General features: G+C 52.0%; 2 protein-coding genes across 4 annotated transcripts; both read right to left on the bottom strand.

The window, feature by feature from the left end:
- Window positions 1-1,246: 1,246 nt before the first annotated feature.
- SDHB (succinate dehydrogenase complex iron sulfur subunit B) lies at window positions 1,247-11,893 on the bottom strand. Its single transcript, XM_054222421.1, has 8 exons — window positions 11,783-11,893; window positions 10,216-10,343; window positions 8,858-8,943; window positions 6,640-6,776; window positions 6,215-6,331; window positions 3,861-3,962; window positions 3,539-3,661; window positions 1,247-1,472 (listed from the first exon to the last, which is right to left on the bottom strand). The coding sequence occupies exons 1-8, from the start codon at window positions 11,855-11,857 to the stop codon at window positions 1,395-1,397; spliced, it is 846 nt and encodes a 281-aa protein (XP_054078396.1). The 5' UTR covers window positions 11,858-11,893; the 3' UTR covers window positions 1,247-1,394.
- A 411-nt stretch (window positions 11,894-12,304) lies between these two features.
- On the bottom strand, window positions 12,305-23,167 carry LOC128918336 (protein-arginine deiminase type-2-like). Of its 3 annotated transcripts, XM_054222419.1 has the most exons (16): window positions 22,974-23,167; window positions 21,320-21,506; window positions 21,170-21,239; window positions 20,933-20,994; window positions 20,733-20,850; window positions 19,950-20,075; window positions 19,039-19,217; window positions 18,742-18,845; window positions 18,472-18,583; window positions 18,286-18,393; window positions 15,807-15,958; window positions 15,388-15,532; window positions 14,251-14,344; window positions 13,341-13,426; window positions 13,037-13,165; window positions 12,305-12,610 (listed from the first exon to the last, which is right to left on the bottom strand). In XM_054222419.1, exons 1-16 carry the CDS (start codon window positions 23,063-23,065, stop codon window positions 12,377-12,379), a joined length of 1,998 nt encoding a protein of 665 aa, XP_054078394.1. In that variant the 5' UTR covers window positions 23,066-23,167; the 3' UTR covers window positions 12,305-12,376. The 3 variants fall into 3 exon arrangements, with proteins under 3 accessions (XP_054078394.1, XP_054078393.1, XP_054078395.1); XM_054222418.1 differs by having other exon boundaries at window positions 12,525-13,165; XM_054222420.1 differs by lacking the exon at window positions 22,974-23,167 and adding an exon at window positions 21,911-22,033 and having other exon boundaries at window positions 12,525-13,165.
- Between the last annotated feature and the right edge of the window lie 1,165 nt (window positions 23,168-24,332).

Genomic DNA, 24,332 nt, shown 5'->3' with positions numbered 1-24,332 from the left:
GGGTCGCAAAGCTCTCCTCATCCCAGCTGTGGATGGGAATCCCTTGGATTTAAGCGGGGAGGTGAGATTACGGAGCACGAGGATGCAATAGATACAGAAATATCGCTATCACAGGACTGAAAATGCATCCCCGCTCCCTAACATCAACAGCGAGGTCTTCCCTATCCATTCCCCTTCCCTTCCCGGGACGGACGCTCACCCGTCCTCAGCCACAGCTCACTCGACGCACCGAAAATAGGGGCAGTAACAGCCCAACGCACGTGGATTTTCAGGGTAAAATCCCCGACCTACGGCAGCCTGTCCTACATCAGCTCTGGGGAACGAAGCCGTTAGCTCCAGGAAAAGAAAGCAACGTTTCTGCGAGTGAAAATTAAGACGGCAACGTCCGCTTGGCTTCTCGAGACAGCCACAAGGCTCCCTTACTGCAGGAGAGAGAAATAAATGGGGAAAAAAACCAAAAAACAGTGTCATTTTCGGGGCAAGTCTTTCCTGAGCCGTACGTGGCTTTTTATACCACCTCAATCTTCATTCGCCGCCCACTGGCAGCACCCTGGCTGCCACACCAGGTCTCGGAAGCAGCGTCACGGTATTTCTAGAAGTTTTTACTACATCTAGACAAAGAAATAAAAAAAAAAAAAATAAATCTATCACTCAGCAAAACAGAAAGCGCTTCCTTTCTCTCTGGCCCCCTGAAGCTGCCAGAAAGCAACAACCTCCATCACAAGCTCGAGAAATCTGGAGCTAAAAACCACTCGTGCCAAAGCAAGAGACGGATTGAACCCTGGTTCTGACCAATCTCTTCTACTTTAGGACCCGAAATAAGAATGAGCAGCCCAGCAGCAGCAAGACATCCCTCTCCGGGTGGCGCCGCCACCGGTATTTTGCCACACGCCAGCGCCCTGTGAGCTCCGGGTCCTCACCGAGGAGCCCAGGGGATTTCGGAACAGGGCGAGATTCTTCCAACATTCCCCTTTCCCAGCCGCTTCCATCTGTTTTCTCGCCAATGGCCACGGGGCTCATTGCTCGCAGGTCTCTTCCCACGCACGCATTCGCTTCACAGATGTGGGATCAAGGTCCCTACGGGAATTTTCTGTCTCCCTTCATCTCCCCTCGCTTTCAAATCCTCCATCCCACCGCAGAGTCGCCGAGGTGACCCCAGCTGCTCCCACACTCAAAACCCCAAAGGTCTGGGCTCCTACGACAGCAGCGGAGGCATCAATTCAATATTGTTAATAAATAACAACTCTTATTTGTTCTTTACAGTATTTATTGTACGTGCAAACCTGTGGGAGAAACACCAAACTCCCCGCTGGAACCTTCTCTTCCTAAATCAGGTAGAAATTACTTTCAGGTAAAGCATGTTGGTGTGTTACACTTCCAGTTAGGGAACAGCGTTACGCAGCGGTCGCCTTCTGTTTGTAGGTTGCCATCATCTTTTTGATCTCGGCAATTGCTTTGCCGGGGTTCAAACCCTAAAAAAGAAGAAGTTTTAGTTAGCTTTTCGGGAAATCAGCACGTTAAGAGCGTCCACCCCGCGTCGCCCCCATGAAAGTCACAGCGAACTCACAAATACGCTGCTACTTGTAAAAATAGCTGGCAAAGGAGACCCTTTTTTTTCCTAAAAGCTGGAGTCCAGCCTAATATTTCAAACGAGGAGGTTACGGGATACCGAGGGCCAGCTCTCAACAGCATTACGGTGCAATATATGCTCTAATAACCCTCGCTTAAGGTGGTGCTGACGCAGGTTTGCTGCGTTCCGGCCTCAATTTACAAGGGAAGAGCGAGGCAGGCCGGAGAAAAGCCACAGCGCTGGGAGCTCACCTCCTCTACCTGGGGGCCAAACCAGCAGCACCTCCCAGTGCTGGAAGAAAAACGCTCATTTGACTCTGCAGGACTGGTTTTAATCGGCAACGCGAGGATCAAAGAGAAGAACAAGCGGCTGAGGGATAGGAACTGTTAATAAAGCTCAAGCAGGACTGAATTCAACACTTTTATGGGTGTTAGGAGATGATTTCTGGAGGCAGGAAACTGCTCGACGAAAGCTTGATAGTGACAGTACAAGAGATATGGGGTTTGGTGGTTTTTTGGGTTTTTTTTTTTCCTCCTTGCCTGAAATTAAAAAAAAAAAAAGCTGCGTATTGGAGGACACCAAGTCACAAGATGGAAGTGCTCCTCGCACAAAAGCCAGCTAAGCTTTCCAAAGGTTTTTCTACACTACGGGCACATGTCACGTTGCCAAGGCCCTTAATCTTGCAGCACGGCTAGCAAACCAAGCATGCCTAATCTCCAAACGAGAGGTGGGGGGTTGGGGGGGGAACACGACTGCCCTGCTGCACGGTTGTGATCACAGCCGCAGCACGGCGGGACGGAGGAGAACGTGCAGGAAATGACCCCGGCGCGCAGCTCACCGCGCGGCCTTTCAGGGCCGACGGAGACGACAGCCGGGATCAGAGCACGTGAGCGGAAACGCGTTGTTAACCATCAAGGTGTCGCAAATCCGACAGACCGAGCCTCAGCGTGCCACTTCCCCGCACGACGCGCATTCCTGCGCGCGGCCAGCTCTGCAAGTTCAACCCTCACCTCCAGCTGAACCGCGGCTGACACCAGATCACGAGCCAGCTCCCTATACAAAGGCGGAATTATCTGTAGCCAGTGAATCACTTTAGTAAAATAAAACCACAAAAATGCAGCATGCGGCGCTCCTGACCGACATCCGTCAACCCCAGATCTCTAGGATCTCATTTTTCCCCCGCAATCTGCGACCCACTCAAACGTTTGCCTTCACATTGCTTTACAGCTCAAGAATTACTCCCCCCCCCCAGGTGCAAGCAAAGGCTGGCCCGAAAACAGCCCAGCTGGCAGGAAAGCAAAACCTGATAATCCGCCCAACAACAGGCAAAAGGGCATTGCAAGATGAGGAAGAAACATGTTTCAATTTGGGAAAAGCTTGCTCGGTTCTCCGAAGAAATGCCAGAGAGACCAGACCATCTGGAAAATGCCCTGAGAGGAGGAGGTCAGCATAAAACACATCCTCCAAAAAAGAAAAAAAAAAAACAACTTGCCGTAGTTTTCTCCGTTACAAAAGCGGCACGATACATCAGGGATAGGTGCTACCGTCGGGAGCTTAAGGTTGCGCGGTGCGGGGGTTAAGCGCATTATTCACGAGGCTCAGGCTGCTGATCGGACGACGCGGGACAAACTTCCCCTGCACCGTTTCTGGCAGCGTCCCTTGCACGACCAGCGCCCTACTGTCACGTTCCTAAATCTTGGAACCTGACAGGCTCTCAAAGTCCCAGCCTTGCTCACGAGGAAGAGATGTTCCCGCGATGCGCGATACCGGGCTTTGCCACGTCCTCTCGTACGGTCACTATCACAAGCGCGACTGCTGGTAGCTCACCGTGTTTCAAAAAGCTGAACAAGCCAAGGCGAGCTCGAGGAAAACAAAAGCCTAAGCGGGTATTTTCCTCTCGGTTTCAAACAGGGTGCTTGGAAACAAGCCAGCAACCCCAGAAGGGACAAACAGAGGACACACACGTACCTTCGGGCAAGTCCTCGTGCAGTTCATGATAGTGTGACAACGGTAGAGAGAAAACGGGTCTTGAAGCTGCGCCAGGCGTTCCTCTGTGTAGTCATCTCTGGAGTCAATCATCCAGCGATAGGCCTGCAAGTCAGTGGCATTTGACGCCCCAAACGCTTCTTCGAGGTGGTGTAATCAGGGTGAGATTTTCAAAGCAACACCTAACTCAAGAATTTTGGTCCAGGATCTGGACTGCCTAATACCATCCCACCCGCGCTCGCCAACCGCTTGTAGCTGGGGGACTCCCTCAGGATCGCACGCGACAAATGGGATCCGGCCTTACCTGCATCAGGACCGCAGGACCCAAGTACTTGTCCCCGTTCCACCAGTAACTGGGACAGCTGGTGCTGCAGCAGGCGCAGAGGATGCACTCGTAGAGTCCGTCCTGCATGGGGGTGGGAGACCACAGTCAAACCACTCCAGAAACCCGTGACGAAGCCTTTTTTCGAAAAGGGGATTTACACGAGCACGTGCCTCCATCACCACCTTCCCCTCTAGTGACTTGCCGCAACAGAGCGGCTCCGAAAACTTTACACTGAAGTAGTGCTGCCAGAAGAAAGCAATTCCTACACACCCGTCCTCTGAAACAAGACACTTGCAATCCACCCAACTCCATCACTACAATAAACTAGGTTTTTTTGGTGAAAAACGGGAGGAAAAAAGCATTAAACTAAAGAAAAATGTGGAAATTGCTTGATGTTGCCGCCTTCTTTCCTCCCAGTCTGTCCCAGTAAGTAGGAAAGGAGGAGATATGTAACCAATTAACAATTCAAGGCCGTGCTACAGAAGAGAAGAAAGAGCAAAGTCTGTCCGACGGTCTAGGGGAGAAGCCCGCAGAGTTTCAAGCACCTGCAGCATGGGAACGCTGTGAAATCTTTGGCCGTTTCACCCTTTAGAGAGATGAAGGTGTTTTTATTTCAGGCGCTGAAGAAAAGAAAGGTAGACCCACACAGAAGTGAGACTGGGCAGAAGACAGGGGAGCAGAGGGTCTCCCAAGCCTCCTAAGTAGCCCAGTCAACCCCCCAGGCTGAGAGACAGCGTCCAGTCTGGCTTAATTTATGTATTTGGAAGTTCTTTTGGGACAAAGGTCTCATTAAATTTAGTTTAGAAAGATACCCGGTGCCAGAACTCCTGGGAGCTTGTAACAAGTCTACTGCGTTAGTCTTTTGGAAAGACTTGCCAAAGCTGGGTAAGTCAGAGTTACCTTCTCGCTCTGAATTTGACTTTTTTTCTAATTGTAACACTTCTAACGACTGACCGCTTAAAGAAATAGGCGGGAGTTTTTCAGCTGACGCTGCATTCAAGTCTCTCCTGCACTCTGGCCGTTCTCAAAGCCAGGAAAACTTCAACAATGAGATAAAAAGCAAATTTACTAGTTGTGGGAAAGATTCAGGCATCTCTTGCAGTCGCTTCTAGGTTTGCTCATTTCTACTCGAACGAGAAAGTGAGTTCAAGGATGCCACTGTATGAAACCCATGTGAAGGGAGAGTCCCTTTAGTCCTTGCACATGGATCAGATAACATTAGGAAGCTGTGCAGGAGAACGAACTGTGGCCCTTGGCCAGGGATTCTTTCAGGCTAAAATCCTGCTGGTTTTAAGGTGTCACAGCGCCAGTCGCACGGAGCTGCCGACACCTCGGGCTCGTCTGTTCATCGGCATTTAACTTCACAGCAAACACACATAATGGAAAGCTTTCAAAGATCACTGCAGAGGATGAGGCTGCAGCTCACAGGTTTTCACTGAATCCCCTCGGAACACCCTTCCTCTTTGCTCTTCATGTTCACCTCTCTCTCACCGCTTGCCCAAATCCAGGCTGCCTGCCCACTTTGTGCCCAACTCGGTGACGGCACGGCAGCAATCATTCACAGCCGAGCACTGACAGGCTGAGCTTTGAACTGGGAAGTGAGTGATGGATCCACTGAGACAGGTCAGAGGCAAAAGAGAAACCGCTGATTTAATCGTACTTACTGCAGCAGCCAAGGAAATCCAGAAGGACTTACCTGCACTATAAACTTTAAAGAGCTATTATCTCCCAGCTGTTCAAATAGTTTCGCAGATAACCTTTAGTTTTACGCGGAAACTTCAGACCAATCCATTATATCCCCACAAAATCCCCTCAAAATAACACAGTGCTCGAGACAGAAATCCAAAGACTTGCACTAACACATCATGCTCGCGTCTCCACATCCAAAAGGGTTTCGCTTTTGCCACTAATTTTTAAGGCTGTAAAACTCGGCAAGCAGCGACACGAGAGTGTTGCTTAGCGTGCTGCAGCTAGGCGAGGCAGACAGCGCTGAGCCTGACACCCTGCGCGCTGGCATAAACTCCAGTGCCTTATCTCCGCTGGAACTTTACAAGCCTGCAGCCTTCACGATGTTTTTACAAACGCACCCGGTTTCGCAGCGCAGACAGCGAGATCAGAGGCCCCATCGCAACCGCGACTGCATTTCATTAGCATACGTTACCCCTAGCAATGCAGGCATGCCGTGACACTGCATTTCAGGGAGCAGATTCCACCCCACGTCGGGTTTTGCACCAGACAGCTTTGTCATTAAAGGAGCTAGAAGCTACCGCAGGTTAATGTTTAACCCTGGTCTTATCTGGAAGGGATTTCAATGGTAGAAAAGAAGCAGTAACCAGTTTCTGACGGTCTTCTATGGACTGCAGGTACTGCTCCTTGCCCTGTTTCGACTCATCCTTCTTCTTCAGGTAAGGCTCGATGGATTTGTACTGCGCATAGAAGTTACTCAAGTCCTAGGAGTCAAAAGGCAAAGAGGTCACGTTTAGTACGGTGAACTGATGCACGAGAGACTGAACAGCTGCTACCACTCCAAGAGAAGGCAGCATTTTGTACCTCAACCAGCCACATTCCTCCAAACAAGGACAGATTTAGTCACTGCTGTGAAGCTCAGACCCACCCAAGCCAGAAAACACCAGCAGGACACGTGAATTGTGAGACCTGATCTTCTCGGCACCTCTCAGTGTTATCCCTTCCAGCCCAACCTGAACCCCACGCTGCCTGGAACGGTGTCACCCTTGGTCACGAGCTGACAGATACTCACCGGAACAAGGTCCTTCACCACATACATGTGGGGGAGAGGGTAGATTTTAGTGATCTTGTTGAGATCGGGGTCAATTCTTTTGATACAGGCCAGCGTGTTCCCGCCAGCAATGTTCATAGCACAAGAGCCACAGATGCCTGTGTGGGAGAGAAAGAATAAAGCATTAGATATTTACCCTCTTATCCTACTTGAGGAAGATCCTCTTGGCCCCAAACATGCCCTCGGGTTGTCTTCGAGAAAGTCTGTACGTGACAAGGAAAACGCCAGAAGTTGCCATTGGGCCAAACACGTTGCTATTTAAATAAAGAACAAACACAGGAGTCACTTTCATTAAAGCCTAAACACATTCTCAGCGTTGGAACTTTCTTCCACAGGCAGAAAAAGCTTGGACACTTCATCCCTTTCGCATCATTCATTAGTTTGACATGCTACTTAGGGTGGGGAAAACAGTCAGCTTTGTTCCCAAGTTTGAAGCACAAGCTCGTATTGATGCCAAGCAACTAACGCTAAGATTATAACATGGGAACCAGTCGCATCGCCCATCAGCCCTGCAGTTACAGTCAAAAGCAGCCCTGAAGGTCAGGAACATAAAACGAAGTCTCTAAGACAGAAGCTTCTTTCTGTGCCTTTGCAGCAGGGTAGAGTGGTGCCATAAACGACATTCCTTAACTCCCGAAGGTGAGAGGACAGACACTCTCCAGAACAAACAGCATATAAATAGCTTAACAAATGGATTAAATGACACCGCTAATGATCTCCCAGTAATAAAAGGATCAGATGTAGCCCAGGAAAGGCCAAGGTTTACAAGAAAAACCAGCGCAGAACCGTCACAGATACTGCTCAGGTCAGGAGCTCGGGTATCCAATTCCGACTGGTGCTTAAGACATCACGTTAGAAAGAAGACAAATGTTGAAAGGGCAGAACTCGAATTTCAGAGGATTTGACACATATCAATTGATATGAGTCAGAGAAATGCCACCGCACCTCACACTGACGAGCCAGTCCGCCTCAGCGCCTGACGCACTGGCCTTCCCCTCGCTGCCAGACAAAAGGCTGGCACTTGAACAAGGTTATTCCTCCCACTCGAGAAATGGTTGCGAGCATTTTCCAGTCAACTGGAGAGGGAACCAGGACTGCAGACACAGGCCCACGAGCACGCAACAGGAACGCGTGATCAGGGTTTTTGGGTTTTTTTGGTCCCCCCCCGACCCCGCATGGTAAAAAAGGGTCAAGGTTGAACCAGCCCAGCTTGAAAATCTGTCTTCAGGTTCCCAAAGAAAAGTATTCAGGGCAATTCATTCCAGTTGCTTGGGAACAGTGTCGGCTATCTAAATATCAGACACTGAGAACAACCACGCTGCATGAAATTCCTCCATGCAGATTCTACAGGAAACGGCCGCATTAAAGCGTGCTTTTCATTTCGATCCAAGTCAAAACATCTTTAGGCATCAACTGCACCTGAAATTCTCCCTACTTGCAAACCCACCTAATTAAATCAAAAGTCATGCCATAAAGGCGTCCTCCCTTTCCGCATCTCCGCAACTATCATTTTAAGCTCAGCACTCCGACATTACCCACGAATTAGGATTTTTTTTTTTTTTTTTTTTTTTTTTTACGGGGAAAGTCAACTGGACAGGTAAGTTTTAATGCAGTTAAACAGACGTGCTCATCTGTACCTGTACGAGAACCAGCCCGTCGCTCTGCAATGTCACACCACCAGATGGCCTTTTCCTCGATCAATCATTTAGCTTAGTCAAAGAGCCAAAAAAAAGATTCCTGAAGCTATTCCTAGAAGTCATAAGTAGTCTTCCAGTTACACCCTTTCTTATTTCCGCAGCAGCACTAGATAAAGCAGCCCCTACAATTCGTTCCCATTCATGTCTGCCCCCTCAATTTTGCTGTTGTAATCTCTCTTGCTGGATTTCCCTACGCTGCCTGTCACTGGAGGGCAGCAAGATGAGCAAGATTAGGACAGAAACAGGAAGGACTGGGGCTGTTTAAGCATACTGCTCATAGCTCAATGTTGCGCGATTACGCCCTGTGAATACGAGCTTTAACTTTACTACTTGATTTATTGAGGTATTTCACAGGCAGCAGCTGGAAGGGGAGAGTGGTACGTTGCCGTCTACCCTGACGTTTTCTCGTGGTTACACGTACACTGTCAGCAACAGTCTTCAAGGACAATCTTCACTTTAGCAGGCTGGAAAATCCTTCTTACCTTCCCTGCATGATCTGCGGAAGGTCAGAGTGGAGTCCAGCTCATTTTTGATCTTGATCAGAGCATCAAGCACCATAGGCCCACATCTAGAACAGAAAACAAAGCTGGTGAACCTGTATAACTCACCCCCAGCCCCAGTGCTTGATCTCTGGCACCCCAATTGAGCAGCACCTAAAATGACTTTGATCAATTACAATTAAAAATACACTTTTTTTTGGCCAATCCCAGGCAAGAAGATAGAGATCTCTTGCAGCACCATAATCCATTCGCCTCAGCACACCCCAGGGTCAGGGTGGGAGAGCAGCTCTTTTATTTTGCTGATACCCTGAAGATTTGGCTCAGCTGGAGAGCGTTCAGCACGCACAGCTGAAAACAGAGCACCTTGCTACTGGTTCTCTCCTCTTGGGTCAGGTTTTAACAAGTCTGCCCATCCTCGTTAGTCACAAGAGGCAGTGCTGCACACAAAAACCAAACAGTCTCGGGCAACTTATGTAATTTTATATATAGCAGACAAGGCAACACCCAGAAATGATTAACTGGTGTAAGTCGCACAAAAGTGTGAGTTCTCCTTCATGCCCTTCTTAAGTAGGGAGCTGCGTGGTTTCGTATCTGAAGCTTTCAGAAAGGGCTCGAGGTGAATTCCTCTGGCAAGAGCACAGCAGCAACTAGAGCTGAGGGAAATCAAGACGCTCGTGCCCACGTGAAGGTTTCTGCACACAGAGAAGACTGCACCCCTCCAAAGTACGGAGAAGTAAGAGCTTTCTTGGTGATGGCAACACCAAAGCACACAGGTGGTTACTAGGAGTAACTAAGCGTTAAGAAAACTATGAGAAGAGTCAAGAAAACAGCCTTCTCTTGGGTCTGCGATTGTGAGCTACACGTAAACGTTTCCTTTTGGTACATGCCCCCAAATTCACCATATAACTAAAGCTTATTAAAGCCACAAACACATTCAAGTATTCAACACAACTCAGGGACACAGGTAAAACCTCACAGAAGTTACAAAACAGCTGTTGAGACACTGGCATTCAGGATAGTTTCATTTGCCACACTTAGCACTGACAGGTGAAGGAGGGGAAAATAAGCACAGTAAGATCTGCTTTATCAGGAAATAAAGCTGATCTCGCCTGTGCTGAGGACAAGGTGCTCTGTAACACAGCTGAGGCACCACCTTCCTGAGGCATTCCAACAAGGTTTTAACAGTCCCTGAAGCTTAATGAGTCTGCTAACACCTTTAGCTGTCAGCTCAAGTGCTCCTCAACCACGTTCTGTTATCACTCGTCAGATAACCTCTGTGCACACGCAGCCCCAGCACACCTGCCTGGCAGCAAAGCTTCTCCCTAATGGGCCCTACTCACTTATTCAAATCCACTTCGTATGTCTGCATGCGGGGCTTGTCCCCAGGCTTATCGGGATCCCATCTGTAGATGGCAAACTTCTTGAGACGGGGCGCTGCCGCAGCTGCTGTCTGAGCTCCTCGACACATCTGTATTCAAACAACAGCAAAACAGCCCTTAGGTCCCTTCGGGCGGCTTTTAGTTGAGCAATAAAATGACTTGAGGCCATGTGTTCCGGGTGAGAGCTGCAGGACCCATCGCTGCTTCATATTTGGGCATTTGTACAGTTTTTGGAAAATCCTCCCAAGGATTTGTTGGAGCAGTACACCTGGGCCCAGGCAACCACCTCTGTCCTGGGGCTCCTCCCTCCACGAGGCAGAGGAGATAATCCCCGAACTGAAAAGGCAACCCACAGGTGCTCCTGCGGTGCCTGAGGACACTCTTTCCTTCACAGCCCTGAAAACTCTCCCTGCCCTCAGAAGCTGGGCCACATCTTTACCCAGCTCCAGATCAACCAACCATTTCTCCCAGTATTCCCCCAGGAGCTTCTACCCCTCCCAGGCCACCTGACCCCCTACTCACCTCTCTCCAAATTGTCCCACATCCCTATTCCTCCTGTTCCCACATCTCTTCCCAACCCCTTTCTGGATCTCCTGCACCCCCCAGCCTCCTATCAATCTCTACCTTCTCCTAAACACATCCCAGACCCCTTCCTGCTCCTTTTTGCCCCCAGACCCTCCCCAGCATCCCCCTCACGCATCCTCTTGCCCCCCAAAACTCATCTCCCCTTCTCTTACCCACTCTGAACCTTCTTTCCATCCTGTACTGCACTCTGGACCCCCTCCTGCCCCCAAGCCTCTCTGCACCCCTTCCAGCTCCCTCCCAGGCCCCTCTGCACCCCCTCTCCTGCCCCACAGCTCCCCCTCAGCCCCCTCTGCACCCCCTCCCCTGCCCCCCAGCTCCCTCCCAGGCCCCTCTGCACCCCCTCTCCTGCCCCCCAGCTCCCTCCCAGGCCCCTCTGCACCCCCTCCCCTGCCCCCCAGCTCCCTCCCAGGCCCCTCTGCACCCCCTCCTACCCTCCAGTTCCCTCCCAGACCCCTCTGCACCACCCCGCCACTCCCCAACTCCCTCCCAGGCCCCACTATCCCCCCTCCTGCCCCCCAGCTCCCGCCCAGGCCCCTCTGCACCTCCTCCCCCGCCCCCCAGCTCCCTCCCAGGCCCCTCTGTCCCCCCTCCTGCCCCTGAACTCCTTCCCAGGCCCCTCTGCACCCCTCTCCTCCTCCCCAGCTCCCTCCCAGAACCCTCTGCCTCCCTCCCTGCCCCCCAGCTCCCTCCCAGACCCCTCTTTCCCCCCTCCTGCCCTCCCAGCTCCCTCCCAGGGCCCTTTGCAGACCGCTCTTGCTCCCCTGCTCCCTCTGTTCGCGCCCACCCCAAACCCCACACAGCCCCTCCCACCCACCAGGCCCCCGCTATCTCAGCCCACCTCACCCCCCATCTCCCCACGAAGGCCTCAGCCCCTCGCACCACGCCTCCCCCGAGGGTCCCCCCCACCCGGCTGCCGGGCGCAGGGCGACCCCAGGCCCCTCACCGGCCGCGGGCAGGCCCGCAGGAGCCGGGCGGGGACGCCGCGCCTCAAGGAGACTCCCACCACGGCCGCCGCCATCTTGGCGTTGCGCAGTTCCGACCCCGCTCCCGCCCCGGAAGCGGAAGGAGCCCCCGCAAGGCCAGGGAAGGGAAGGCGGGGCGGGGCTCTTCCGCAGCCATCTTGGATGTGGCGGCGGCCTGAGGGGAGGCGCCATCTTGAGTGTGGCGCGTCCTGCGGCACAAGGCGGGATGGCGGGGCCAGGGCGCCTGGATCCCCCTTTTTTGGGGTGGAGGGAGACCAGTGCGGGCCCCCCCTTTAATTCCCAGCCGAATTCTTTCTGCAGGGAAGATGCCCAGGCCCTCCTGCCTGCCCCAACACCAGGCAGAGCTAAATGGTGGGTGCTGAGGGCTGACATGGCACGTGTCCCCCCACCTCACCCTCCCTGAGTGCTTCCCACCTTTTCTCTCGCGATTATCACCCCTTATTAATTGATTTCCCGCCTTGTTCCTCACAGCAAATTTATTAATGAACTGAATTGCAAGCAACACACACCGAAAAAGCCGCCGGGGGCGAGGGTGGAGGGGGAAGGAGGCCCCGCTATGGCGTTACGTGCCACCATTTGAAGGCGAAGGGCCGCCGCTGGACGTTGGTGCCGCAGCGGACCTCCCCGAGCCGGCCGTGGTAGGAGGCCACATCCTCGAGGAAGCGGCAGCGGAGGCCCAGCGGCTCCAGGAGGGAACGGATCTGCCGCTCCAGGCAGCATTCGCCCCCCACTACGGGGCCAAAGGGCTTGGGGATGCCCAGGTCCATGGCCAGGACGATCATGGTGACCTGTGGGATGACACAAGGGGAGCCCAGCGGTGTCGGGACTGATGAAGCTGAAGGAAAGCCGCTGGACACCCTCCTCCATCAGCCTCGCCCCACAATGGGGCATCGACACCACGTTTTGCAGCTGCCTTCCCCCAGGCCTCCAAATCCGGCATCGCTTTCCCTTCTTTTATCATTAAAAAGCACCCCACACCTTGCCATTTCACCGCTTTGGAGGGTTTTCGCCTCAAAACTGCGTGGTTTAACCCAACCACAAGCAATACAAAGCCACAAAGTGGTAGACCCGGATTTATCCGAGCCTGGTTGGAGATATTGTCTTTTCCTGGGCAGCTGTAAATATTGTGCTGTTTTGGGACGATTTTGGGGACTCATCCTGTCTGAATAAGCTGATTTTGGGGAGGACCTGAGGAACGGGGATCCCCCCCTCACCATGTTGGGGAAATACGGCACGGCTTTGCCCTGCTTGTCAAGCTTGAAGAGGGCCGGCAGGTCGATGATGTCCTCCTCCGTCAAGCCCAGCTCCTTCTTGAGGACGTCCCTGTTCCAGTCGACGCAGCGCTGGAGGGGGTGGAGAAGAGCAGGTCAAGAAGGGGGACACAGGTGGGCACAGTCCCCCAAAACCATCTCAGGCAGGAAGGGAACCAAAATGCAACACCTTCCCTTAAGATTTTGCACCACCCTGGGGCAGTTATTGCAGGAAATATCAATTATTGACAGAAATATCGGTTATTACCTGGACATACTGGTTCTGCTGCACCAGGATGTCGTTGGAAAGGACCTTGTTAATGGTGACCCGTTTCGTGTCCGCCCCCGAGTACCCTGCAAATGCAAAGCCCTGTCAAAATGAAGCGTCACTGGTAGGAGCCCAGCTTAAAACAGGGCACAGAGATGGGAAAAAAAAACCCCAAATCCCCATTTCCTGAGTTTGGGGTTAAGGCTGCCGGGAGTCCCAATTCTTAGTTTATTGGGAAACTGGGTGGGAGGAAAACCTTTCCCCATTGGAAAGAGCGTTGGAAAGGTCATATCACCCATCCTCCTGCCCACAGGAATTGTTAGCTCCTAAATTTCTCCACCCAGCTCCATAAAACCAGAGCTACCACCTCCACCCCTTGTTTGGGGACAGCCATGTCCCGGGCAGGTGGCAGTGACCCAGAGGGACCCGTGAAGGTATGGAGATCTTCCCCCCAACCCCATCGCGGATGGATGGTGTTGACAATTAAAGGGTGCCCAAACTGGCTGACAAAATATCATTGCTGCAGGGAGGCAAGGGCAAGTGAGAAAAAAATGGTGCTAATTTGGGGTGACACGAGGGCCCCTCGGTTGTCCCCACTCCGTGCTGGAACTCTGATGGCCTTTACAGAGATGCTCCATCCCACCAAGCAAGCATCCCCTCCGTGCAGAGGGCTTTATCCCTCCCGTCCCACTCGCTTTCCCAAAATAGGGCTTGAGGAGGCTGGGTATGGTGGGCAGGTATCCCGTTTGCCAGCCGTGAAGGACAACGGCATGGGAAAAGGTCCCCATGTCCCCCCGATACCCGCACGACAGTCAGGCGCTGCCGCCCTCGTGCCGGCTGCTCTGCAGGGTGGCTCCGGCTGTCTCAGCCGACATCAAAGCTCAGCCGAAGCTGCCCGCTGTCCCCTTGCCTTTGAACATGGTGGCTTCGCCCTGGCCTTCTTTCTGCTTCTCCCGAAAGAGCTTGTAGCATGCTGCGGGGCTGGCCATCAGCATCCGAAATCGCTGGGACAAGACAGGAGGGAAAGCAGTCACCAAAAGTGCCTTATCCAAAGCCCTGAGTGGCTTCTTTTTGCAAGGAACCTGAGCCCAAACTCTTAAAATGAGGCATTTTGGCTGTTATTTAGTGCCATTTTTTAATGGGGTGCTGAGGGGATATGCCTGAATGAGGTGTCGTGATTTATGCTGTTGGCAAATAGCCACCTAAGTGTCCCCGAGGGGTTAAACTGCTGCTGGGACAGGGAGGAAAACTGCAGGCTGGGCTGCACCTGGGTCCAATCCTGCCCATCCCAGGTGGGGTATATAAACCCCAGGCAGGGTGTTTGCTGGAGGGTTGGGAGAGCTGAGGTGGTGAGTGGGGTTGTTGTTGATTTTGGTTTGTGCTGGGGTTTTTTTTTTGGTGGTTTTATGTTTGTTTGTTTGTTTCTAGGTTGATGTTGCAATGCAGGGGACTTTTGAATTTGTAGGGTCTCAGCCCAAATCACGACAGTCCTGACTTGCTTCCCACAGTCAGAAATGGTCTGCTTGGTGGAGCGCTGGAGGCTGCTTGTCTTATGGTATCTCTTGCCAGGGCTTAGCACAGCCCTCGGGAGGGTAAAAGTGCTGTGGGGAGGGTTTGTGGGGTGTTGTGTGTACACAAATACTCCTCTTCTGAACCCTTCAGGTCAAGATGTGATTTCCCCAGGGGGAAAAATCTTGTGTCAGAAGCAGTAAAAACCATGCTAGAGGAAAGAGCTGGCTTCTGAAAACATCTGGGACATGCTGAGCAGCTGTAAGCCCTGGCCAATCCACGTGAATCTTGAGGTTTAAATTTCTTAGACTACCTTTGCAAGCATCTCTTTTTCTTCTCTGTGTTGATCATGAGCTCAGCAAGTCCCTTTTTGTGTTCAGAGCCCTCATTTTGGGGACAGAGGTGAGAACCTGAGCAAATACTGGTTGGAACTGTCAAAAAAAAAAAAAATGAGCTTTGGGATTTTTCCCTAGAGGTGCCCCAATAGGATTAGCTGCTCAGGAGAGAAAGCATGGAGCGGGGTGGGGTTTTGGGGTACCTTCGTGTCGGAGGTGGGCACAAAAGTGACGAACTCATCGACGTGGCCCACGGACAGCCAGTCGGAGTAGAGCTCCACGGGAGCCTGCACTTGCTGGGCGTAGAGAAAGTCCCGCACCACTCTAGTCATTCTCCTTCCTGCGGATCTGGGGGCGAAATACCCCCGAGAGAGGGAATAAGGGGGATAAATATTTTTGCATTGATATGTCCGTACACCTAAATTGCGATCAAGGTGGGGGAAGGAAAGGAGGGTGCAAATGTAAAGGCAGAGATTGGGTGTATCCACTCCATAGGGTACCAGTTCTGCAGATGGTTAAGGAATGGCTAATTGAGGCCCTTAATGTAAGTTTTTTTTTTTATGATGTTTAGGGACAATTGTGGTTTCTTTGCTCCCAAACGCATGGGTTTCCCATCTCTTACGTGGGGAAGCTGCTGCCGATGAGAATACGTCCCAGGGGATATTCCTTCCCTGCCACGGTCACGGGTGGGCTGACCTCCAGGTTGCCGAAGGAGTCGAGGGTGGTAATGGCTTCGAAGAGGGGCTCTTGGCACACGTAGCCAAAGTCTGGGCCCTGGGGAAACAAAAACCGCTGTGGGCTTTGCCCTGAATCCCCCCTGCTTCCATGCTTTTGCTTTTATCCCTTCTGCTGGCCTCAGAGCTGCTCCCGTGGGTAAAAATATCAAGAGTGAAGCCTCCCCATGGGTGGCGAGAGGCTAAAGGAAAGGCAAGAGGATAAAGGTCTCTGGGTCATCTGGGCTCAGTAATAAATGGCAAGTGCCAGGGGTAGAGCTGGGGCGTTGAGCTGGGGAGAGATCTCCTCTGCTATCCCACAGCCAATGTTTAAATGTCTGCATTAAGCTAATTAGGTGCTGGGGTAGCCCTGAAGCTGAGTTTCTGGATGGCTCTTGTGGAGCTAGATGAACTTCAGCCCCTGAGGAGGATCCACCCCAGGCGTAAGAGCCACCCAAAGGGCTGTACTTCACTTAAATCCTATTTAAGCCCTGATTTTCAGGACTTAATATATCTGGGATTTAAGGTGTCGTGCATGCAGGGGTAATTAACCCTTGGTTGTGATGTGCCAGGGTCAAATGCCCAAAGGAGAGATTGCAATGCTAAAAACAGGGCAGAAATGGCAGTGGTGGGACAAAAATCCTGCCTTGAACCTGTCCTTGCTCTCCGGTTCAAGTCAACATGGGCTTGGAGCTCACGGCAGCCGCTGGGATGAGATCAGGTATCTCTTGGGTTTGCATTAAATCCCAATCGCTTATTAGTGTTGGGTTTCCTTGGGGGCAAACCAAATATACAGGTTGGTAAAAATGAGCAGGGAGACCTGAGGGTGCATGGCTTTGATCTCAAAAGTTGATATATTTATTTTTTTTTTTAAAAATTGAGGGTGTTTGGAGAAGCTGGGATAGAGAGAGGGCAGCAGGGCTGCCTTTAGCCGGGGTCCCCCATGCGTTTTTGGGGTGCATATCTGGAGGATGGCAGGGGGTCAGCTCCTTTCTCCGGGTGCTGCAGGAGGGACTGAGGACGAAACACCTGCTCTCAGCTTATTTCAGTTTAATAAACCACGGAGCCGGTACGGTTTCAACTGTCAAGGCGCTGGTTCATCCCAGGTTTGCGGGTCACATCCAAGTCCTATCAGTTCCAGATTGATTTTGAGGGGCTAATTCCCTCTCGTCTCCTTTTTCCCTGGCGTGGGGTCCCAGGGGCTTAGGGCTTGGCTGGGGCGAGAGGAGGACCCGTGCGTGTTGCATTTGGCTAAATATTCCTAGCTGGAAAATGAGATTGGAAAGATAGGAGTGGGGATTAGGGAAGGCTTCAAAGCAGAAATTGGAGTATAATGTATTAGCAGCTCCAAAGGCTGAAATTGCTTCTCTAAATATGAAGCAAAGCAATTCCTAAAGAGGGCAGATAGGAGCGGTTGCCCGGCTTATTTGCGAAGGAGCGGATCAGTGCGCTTTCCCATCCCGCCTGGTGAATCCGGGACTGCACGTACTCATTTCAGGCATGAGAAAAGATGTATTTCAAAGCTTTTGAAAGCGCTTAACCTTCCCCAAAGTGACATGCAGCAAAAAAAAAAAAAAGTGAGCTGCCAATACGCTGCCCTCTTCTCCCATTACTGCTGGAGAGATGAGCGGGGCTAAGGCTGCCCAGAGGGCCCAGCTGGGTTTATGGGGTTTATTGGTGGTTACCTGGGGATGTCCTGCCTTTTGGTGATATCTCAAAGGGATTGTTCAATCCATCTTTTTCCCTATGCTTGTCTTTGCTGGGCTCTCACAAAACGCTCTGGCCAGGGTCACTGCTCTCCCAGGCGGCTTTCTTTGCACGCCCTGTGTGTGGCTGTCGCTCTGCCTTGGCAGAGAAGCCCCACAGGGATGTTTTTGGCAGCTGGCTGCATCTTGCTTCCTTCTGAGCAAGTAAATTGACCCTCTCACACTTTCCTTTCCTCTCCTGCTCAGGAGCGGCTACATATTTGCAGGCATAGAAGAGGAAAGGAAAAACCAGCCCATTGCTCAGATATTCAGGGTGAAGAAATCCATTCCTCTCCTGGAGCTTGGCGGGAGCCTTTCGTTCCCAGAGGCGTGAGCTCCTCCTTGCCTCTCTCATCCAGCACCTTCTGGATAAAGGGTTTTCCAGATGGCTGGGATGTGGATTGGGCTCTGATCCTTGCTTTGAGGGGGGTGAGGCTGTTGGTGGCCTCCCAGCTGGAAGTGCATGGGGTAGCGTCTCCGTGCAGCTGCATGCAGAGCTGTTAAACTCTCATTTTTCAGGGAATGCATTCTAGGGCATCCAAGTAGCCAAGTGCAAGGAGGGTTTTAGGAGCAGTAAAATAGGGTAAGCATAAAATCCTTCAAGCTTCTCCTCAGGCAGTGCAAGTGACTGTCCTCCTCTTACCAGCAGCTCCTTGATGGGGAATCGCTCCAGCCCTCCATCTCGAGGCGAGTCCAGCACCACCGGGAAGCTTTTGTGGGGAGCGTGGGTGTAGCCAAACTCAATCTCTTCCTAAAGAAGGCAGGAAAACCCTCATGGGGCACATCAGCAGGGAGGGAAAGCTTTTCCCCCTCTCTGGTGTCCGCCTACCTGCATCCAGCGGTCCCCACGGTTGATGTAGCCGAAGCAAGCCCTCAGCTCACAGCCGGCCTTGTTCACCAGGTTTTTTATCTCCTTGATGAAGAGGTAGTTGTCCTTCATGCTGGGAAAGTGGATGGCAGGAGGGAAGGGGATGAAGGGCTGCTGGAGGATTGATATCCCCTGCAGGAGCTGCCGTTCCCTCTGCCCATCACCTCCCCAGCCTGTCTCAGTGGGGCTGATGCTGGTTTGGCTGGGAAGGGGTCATCCCTTGGCCTTTACCTGCAGACAAAGACGTTCACCGGTGCCAAAGTGTTGGGGGTCATGATCCATGGTGCTACCCTGAACATTACTGTGTCGGTGAAGATTGGCGTATGGGGGATACCCTGAGGGAGGCAAGCAGAAATTGGGGAATTTCCACACCCTGTTTACCACGATTTTCCCCAGATACCCTGCCCCTGAGGTCATCTTTGTGGTGAATTAGTGAGGACCGCTCGCCATTCAATCCCCTTCCCCTTCTCCATGCCCCTCAGGCTGTTGTGGCCTCCCATCTGCACCCCTTGCCTGGAGCCCCCAGACCTCAGCCAGGGTCTCCAGGAGGCTGACATGGATGGAGACCAGCCCAGGGAAAGTGTCATCGGGAAAGCGGAGCCCCTCGACGAAGAAGTCGAGCTCGGCGGCCCCACCGATGTACTGCACAGTGTGGTACAGCTTCCTCCGCCCCAGCACGTGGATGTAGCGCTGCCCGAAGAAGGGGTCTGCAAGGAGAGAAAGGGGAAAGTGGATAATTTCCAAAGTTTCAGCGATGGTTTCGAAGCCTATTTTGCTTGTGTGCAAGGAGGTACCGCAATCCCTCTGTGCTGGAGCTTCTCCACCTCCGTGGGTGGATACATCTTCACCTGGCAGCAGTACCTTAAAACAGGAGTTAAGGGCTTGCAGTTTTACAGTTGCGGACGAGAAGGGCGAGGAAAAATGTCTCAGCCTTTCCTTGGATGGAGCAGTCATTGGCAAGATGTTTTCATGGGGTTTCTGCCTTTGCAGCCCCTCTGACCACCAAACCCCCCACTGACAGACTGCCTCTGTATTGGAGAACAAAGCCAAGCTACTTCATGGCACGTTTCTGGGCTGGATGATGGCTTTTAGTCCCAGGGAATAAGTCTCTGTGCCCACATGTGGACATGAAGTATCTGGGTGTCAGGACACATGGCTCTCTTTTTTTTTTTTTTTTTTTTTTTTTTTTTGCTGGATGACCTTGGATAAATGGCTTTATGGCCCTGTGCCTCTGCTTGTTAATCACCAAAGTTTTCCAATTGACTAAGAAGAGAGAATATTCAACGCCGGAAAAATTTGGAGGAAGGAGGCTGAGAGCATGATTTGCTTCAGAAGTGCCATTTGAAGAGCGTGGAGAGGACAAGAGATGGAAAGGAAAAGAGTTTGCAGGGATCTCAAAAGCACCGCAAACAAGGAGGAGGAGGGGAGGAAGGACTTACTCTGCATGTGAAAGACCCCAACTTTGTCAGCGTCGGAGACAGGAATATAGAGAACAATTTCATACCCCCGGGGCAGGCGCTGTGGCCCTTCGGTCCTCAAGACCATCCGAGACATGTCCAGCAATTCTGGGGTGCAAAACAAAAAAGGAAATTGGGTGATGGGTGACCGCACCATGCAGCTCTGGCCAGCTTGCGTGCTCCCGCATGGGGTGTGCATCTCCCATGCCAAGAAATCTGCTCTTCCCTCGCTACCGGCCTTTGCAAGCTGGAAAAACAACCTGCGGTCCTGCTAGCAAAGCTTGTGGCTTGTGCTCTGGAACAAATGTCCTCTTTCTTCTTTTTTTTTTTTTTTTTCCTTTCCCTCAACAGCCCTGGCAGAGCTGATCCCTGGCCTCAAGAAGTCGATGGGCACTGACTCCGGGTTTAGTTTTCCAGGAACAGGCGGGTATTCCCAGCCGCTGGCTGCATGCCTTGCCCTGAGCTCCTTTCACCTGCATGAAGCATCCGTGTGCCGAGCCCTGCCGTCACTGGCACTTCTATTTTTCTGCCTGTGCTTCATGCCCCTGCTCGACCACAATTAGTTTGAGTGGCATTAAAAAAAAATAAATAAAATCCCCATGTGGGAAGCTTACTCAGCAGCTTGGTGGAGAGCAGCTCCTGGGCACTCGGTTCCCAAGCAAAATTTCATCTCCAAAAAGATTAAAGAGGGGGGAATAATGGAGTATTTTTGATTTAGATGATGTTTTGTGTTGTTTTGGTTTTTTTTTTTTGAAGCTGTGTTACCTTCTTTGCTGAATACCCTTTCGTCGTTGCAGTCTGATGCTGGAGTGAAGGGGCTCTCCTTGTCGCAGCTGACGAGCAGGATGGCCCCGTGTCCCTCGGGCCCCCAGGTCCAGCTTGCCTAAAACACCCCGCTGGGGCTTAGCAAGCTTAGGCTTTTGCAAGCCCGTGGGCTTTCTGTGCGGCGGAAGAGGCTGAATTACCTTGTTGGGGTTGTTGTTCTCCACCACGCCGTCCCGATCCGCATCGACGTCCAGAGAGATCCCTGGATGGGCAGACCAGGGTACGGCAAGGTTGAGTGTGTGTAAAAGTGCCCCCCCCCCCCCCCGCCAGACCAAACAAACCTGGGTTCATCTTTGCCCCTGACATCAAAACACCCCACTCCGAGGGACTGAAGGGCTGAAGAGGGATTTTTGCATTGCAGCAGTCTTCATACTCACCGATGCCAGTGAGGAAGACCCCGGCTTGGTTGATGGGCTGCCCTCCCTCTGCGTAAAAGCTGACAGTTACCTGCAAACCCCCAAATCCCTGGTTGGGGAAGGATTCTCTACCTCCATGGAGGTCCCACACCCCAGCACCCCACTTCTTACCTTGTTATCGTTGACTTCGGTGCTGGCCTGGCTCATGCTGAACCTCAGGACTGTCCCCTTGTCGAGTGGCCACCGTGTCGGGCTGCTGGCAGCTGACCCGTCCTCACTTCGGCCCTGGCATGCCACCTCTATGCTCACCCCCTCTGTGTGTTTCACGCCGAAGGCGACTGCCCCAGCTGGGGCCGACCTGCCGAAAACACGCCATCTTTTTAGAGGTTTGCACTGAAAACACCTGGTTCTCACTGCAATTAATTTCACTGCCCAAAACACAGCCAAGACTGGGCACGCTGGCGTCTCCACGCTCACCGCCGGCACCTTTCTGCCCTTTCCTCCCTCCCTGGGAGTGCTTTAAGTGTCTTGTTTTTTTTTTTTTTTAGGGCAGAACACACTATTTTAGCAAAATGAATCTATTTTGTAGCCACCGGTGCAGATTACAATCTGTAATAATCGCAGCCAAAACAATCCGTGCAGCTGGAAACGGACTCGGGTTTGCACTTCAATGGAGAAATCCGCGTTTGTTTTCCAACCAAGGCAAACCTGGTATTTAACAACTCATCGTAATGGTGTGGCAACCCCGCTGAGAGACTTTACCATGGGAAACTCTAATTTTCAGGGTGATTTTATCCAACCCCAAAGCAGCTGGTGTCGCACCGCTCCCAGTCTTGTGTGCCTTTGCTTTTCTCCAGCTCCTCCACGCATCCCCTTCCCCTCTCCTGGCTCCTTGTCCCTAATTTCCCTGTCTTTCCAGGATTATTATTTTTGGGCTGCTTGCAGCTCCCAAGGTACAGGCTCCCTTTGAGCATGCATGTTCCTGACACCCGAGAGCTTGCACCGTATCACCGTTACAGCATCATTTATTGGGTTTCTGGATGCCAACGGCCCCGCCAAACCCACACCGGGTAGATGAGGGGGAGAAGGAAATCTGAGCGCTCGTTTGCTGCTGCCCGGGCGTTTCTTAAACTGTTAAATTACATTTAATTATGCATGGAAAAACTGGTTTGGTTTCCTTGTTTCTGGGTTTTGGGAATCCCACCGGGAGGAGATTTGACCTGGAGAGAGATGCCAGATGAGTTTGTAACTGCGCTGCTTGGCTTGAATAGCGAGGGTGAGATTTGCAAAAGCAGCAAAGACCAGAATTAACCATGAAATGAGCTTTAAAACTTTTTCCTTTGGGGGAATAATTATCTTGCAATGCGTTACGTTGGTTTTAGGAGTGCAGGGCTGGTGTTGTGGGGACTTCCATGCTTTCCCAGGACACTGCTTGGTCACTAAATCTTGTTTTCCTCCCCTCTTCTAGCTGCATCCCCTCCTTTCCAGTCCATCCCCATGGCTCCTGCTTATCCCTGCGCTCTCCAGCAGCTTTCCAAGATGATGCCGGATCTGTTGACCGCAAATGGATCAAACCCGTCGCTGTTGTAGACCCAGGGTAAATACCGTGTCATGCAAACGTGGATGCTCAAAGCTTTCCTGGGATTCGCAAAGCCAGGGAGGATTTTGCCCACAATTTGCATTAAACCACAGTGTCAGGGCTGTGGGTTTTGGGGGAGTGGAAGGCAAAACGAGGAGGGGGGATTTGCAGGGAGGTAAAGGCGAGGAGAAAAGTGGAGGTGCAGAAACGGAGGGAGGAAAGGGAGCGTTGGGGAATCCCACTCACCCATAGACGTCGACAGAGATGCGGGTGCCCAGCACGCACAGGGCCTCGATGCGGTTCCCATGCTGCAGCCGGAGTGTGCGGTCCCCTGACATCTCCCTCCGCAGCAGCCCAGGCGCTCCAACGATGGGCACACGCACCCTTTCCCACCTGCTCCGGTTGGCACTGAGCCCCCCAGCAGCGCCCAGCCTCTTCTCCTTCCTCCCTGGCAAGCCTCCCCCCTCCTCCTCGACTGTCCCCGGAGCAAATCAATCGGCTTTTGGAGCTTGCAAAGTTTGGGATGGCAAATTTGCAGCCGCCACCCCGGTCTGAAAGGAGGGGGCGGTTGGATTGGACCCTCTAAAGCCCCAGGAAAATGATCTCAAAGGGGAGGGAAGGGATGGAGAGGGAGGGCAGCTGGCCTGAAGACCAGCTGGCTCCCAGCCCTGTGCAAGGAGCTCCCCCAGCTGTCCCCAACTCTTGTCTGTCCAGCATCTCCCTGACCCCAAACTGGGATGAGCAGCCCAACATGGAGGCGATTTTGCAGTGCTTTGGGTTTCGGCTGGTGTTTGCATCCATGGGGTATCCACTCTGCTCTCTAGGGCAAAGCACTGGCTGCTCTTGGGAGGAAGAAATACAATTTCCCAGCCCTCAGGCTAGAGCAGGACACTCCTTTCTTTTTTTAATTTTTTTTTAACCTTATTTTCAAAGAGAAATTGGGGAGCGAGTTGCCAATGAGGCGAAATCAGAGGCGGTTTTGCACGGTGAACCTGCCGCTTGCCACCCTGTGCCACAGCAGAGCACGTTGGGAGCAATTGCCGCCCACGCAGGCGTTTGCATTATTTATTACCGTCAAGGTAAATATTCATGTTAAAAACCAAACTTATGCCCCAGATTTTGGAAGCCACAAGCAATTAGTGGAGGAGCGGAAGCGTTCAGGTTGATGTTCCTTATTTGTATCCCTTTTGGGCTTTTATTTTTTTCTAGTGCTTTCTTCCCTCTGTGGCCAGGGCATAGGAAACAAGCTCAAATCCAGTTTTCCATCGGAAGCAGATCTTGTTTTATTTTGCTGTGACCTGAGCAAACGCGGCCGAGGGCTTTGCCTTGCTGAACAAACTTCTAGGAAGGAAAAAAAAAAAAAAGGCAGTTTTCTTGCTTTTCTGCACATGTAAAAATGAGGTTTGTGGTGAGGAGGGGATTTATTGAAGGCTGTAGATGTTCTCCTCTAAGAATATAAGAAAATGTAAATCACACTGCTCCTGGAATGTGTCTTTTGTAGAGTATCGTGGTCAGGGTGGCACTGCTGCTGGGCAAAACGTCATGGGGACTTGGGTTTAAATGACCCCTGTTTGAGACACTCTGACCTGGGAGCTGAGCTTTCTG

Source organism: Rissa tridactyla, chromosome 16, assembly GCF_028500815.1.
Source record: "Rissa tridactyla isolate bRisTri1 chromosome 16, bRisTri1.patW.cur.20221130, whole genome shotgun sequence".
NCBI classification, from domain to species: domain Eukaryota; kingdom Metazoa; phylum Chordata; class Aves; order Charadriiformes; family Laridae; genus Rissa; species Rissa tridactyla.
This window is presented reverse-complemented; position numbering and strand designations above follow the sequence as displayed.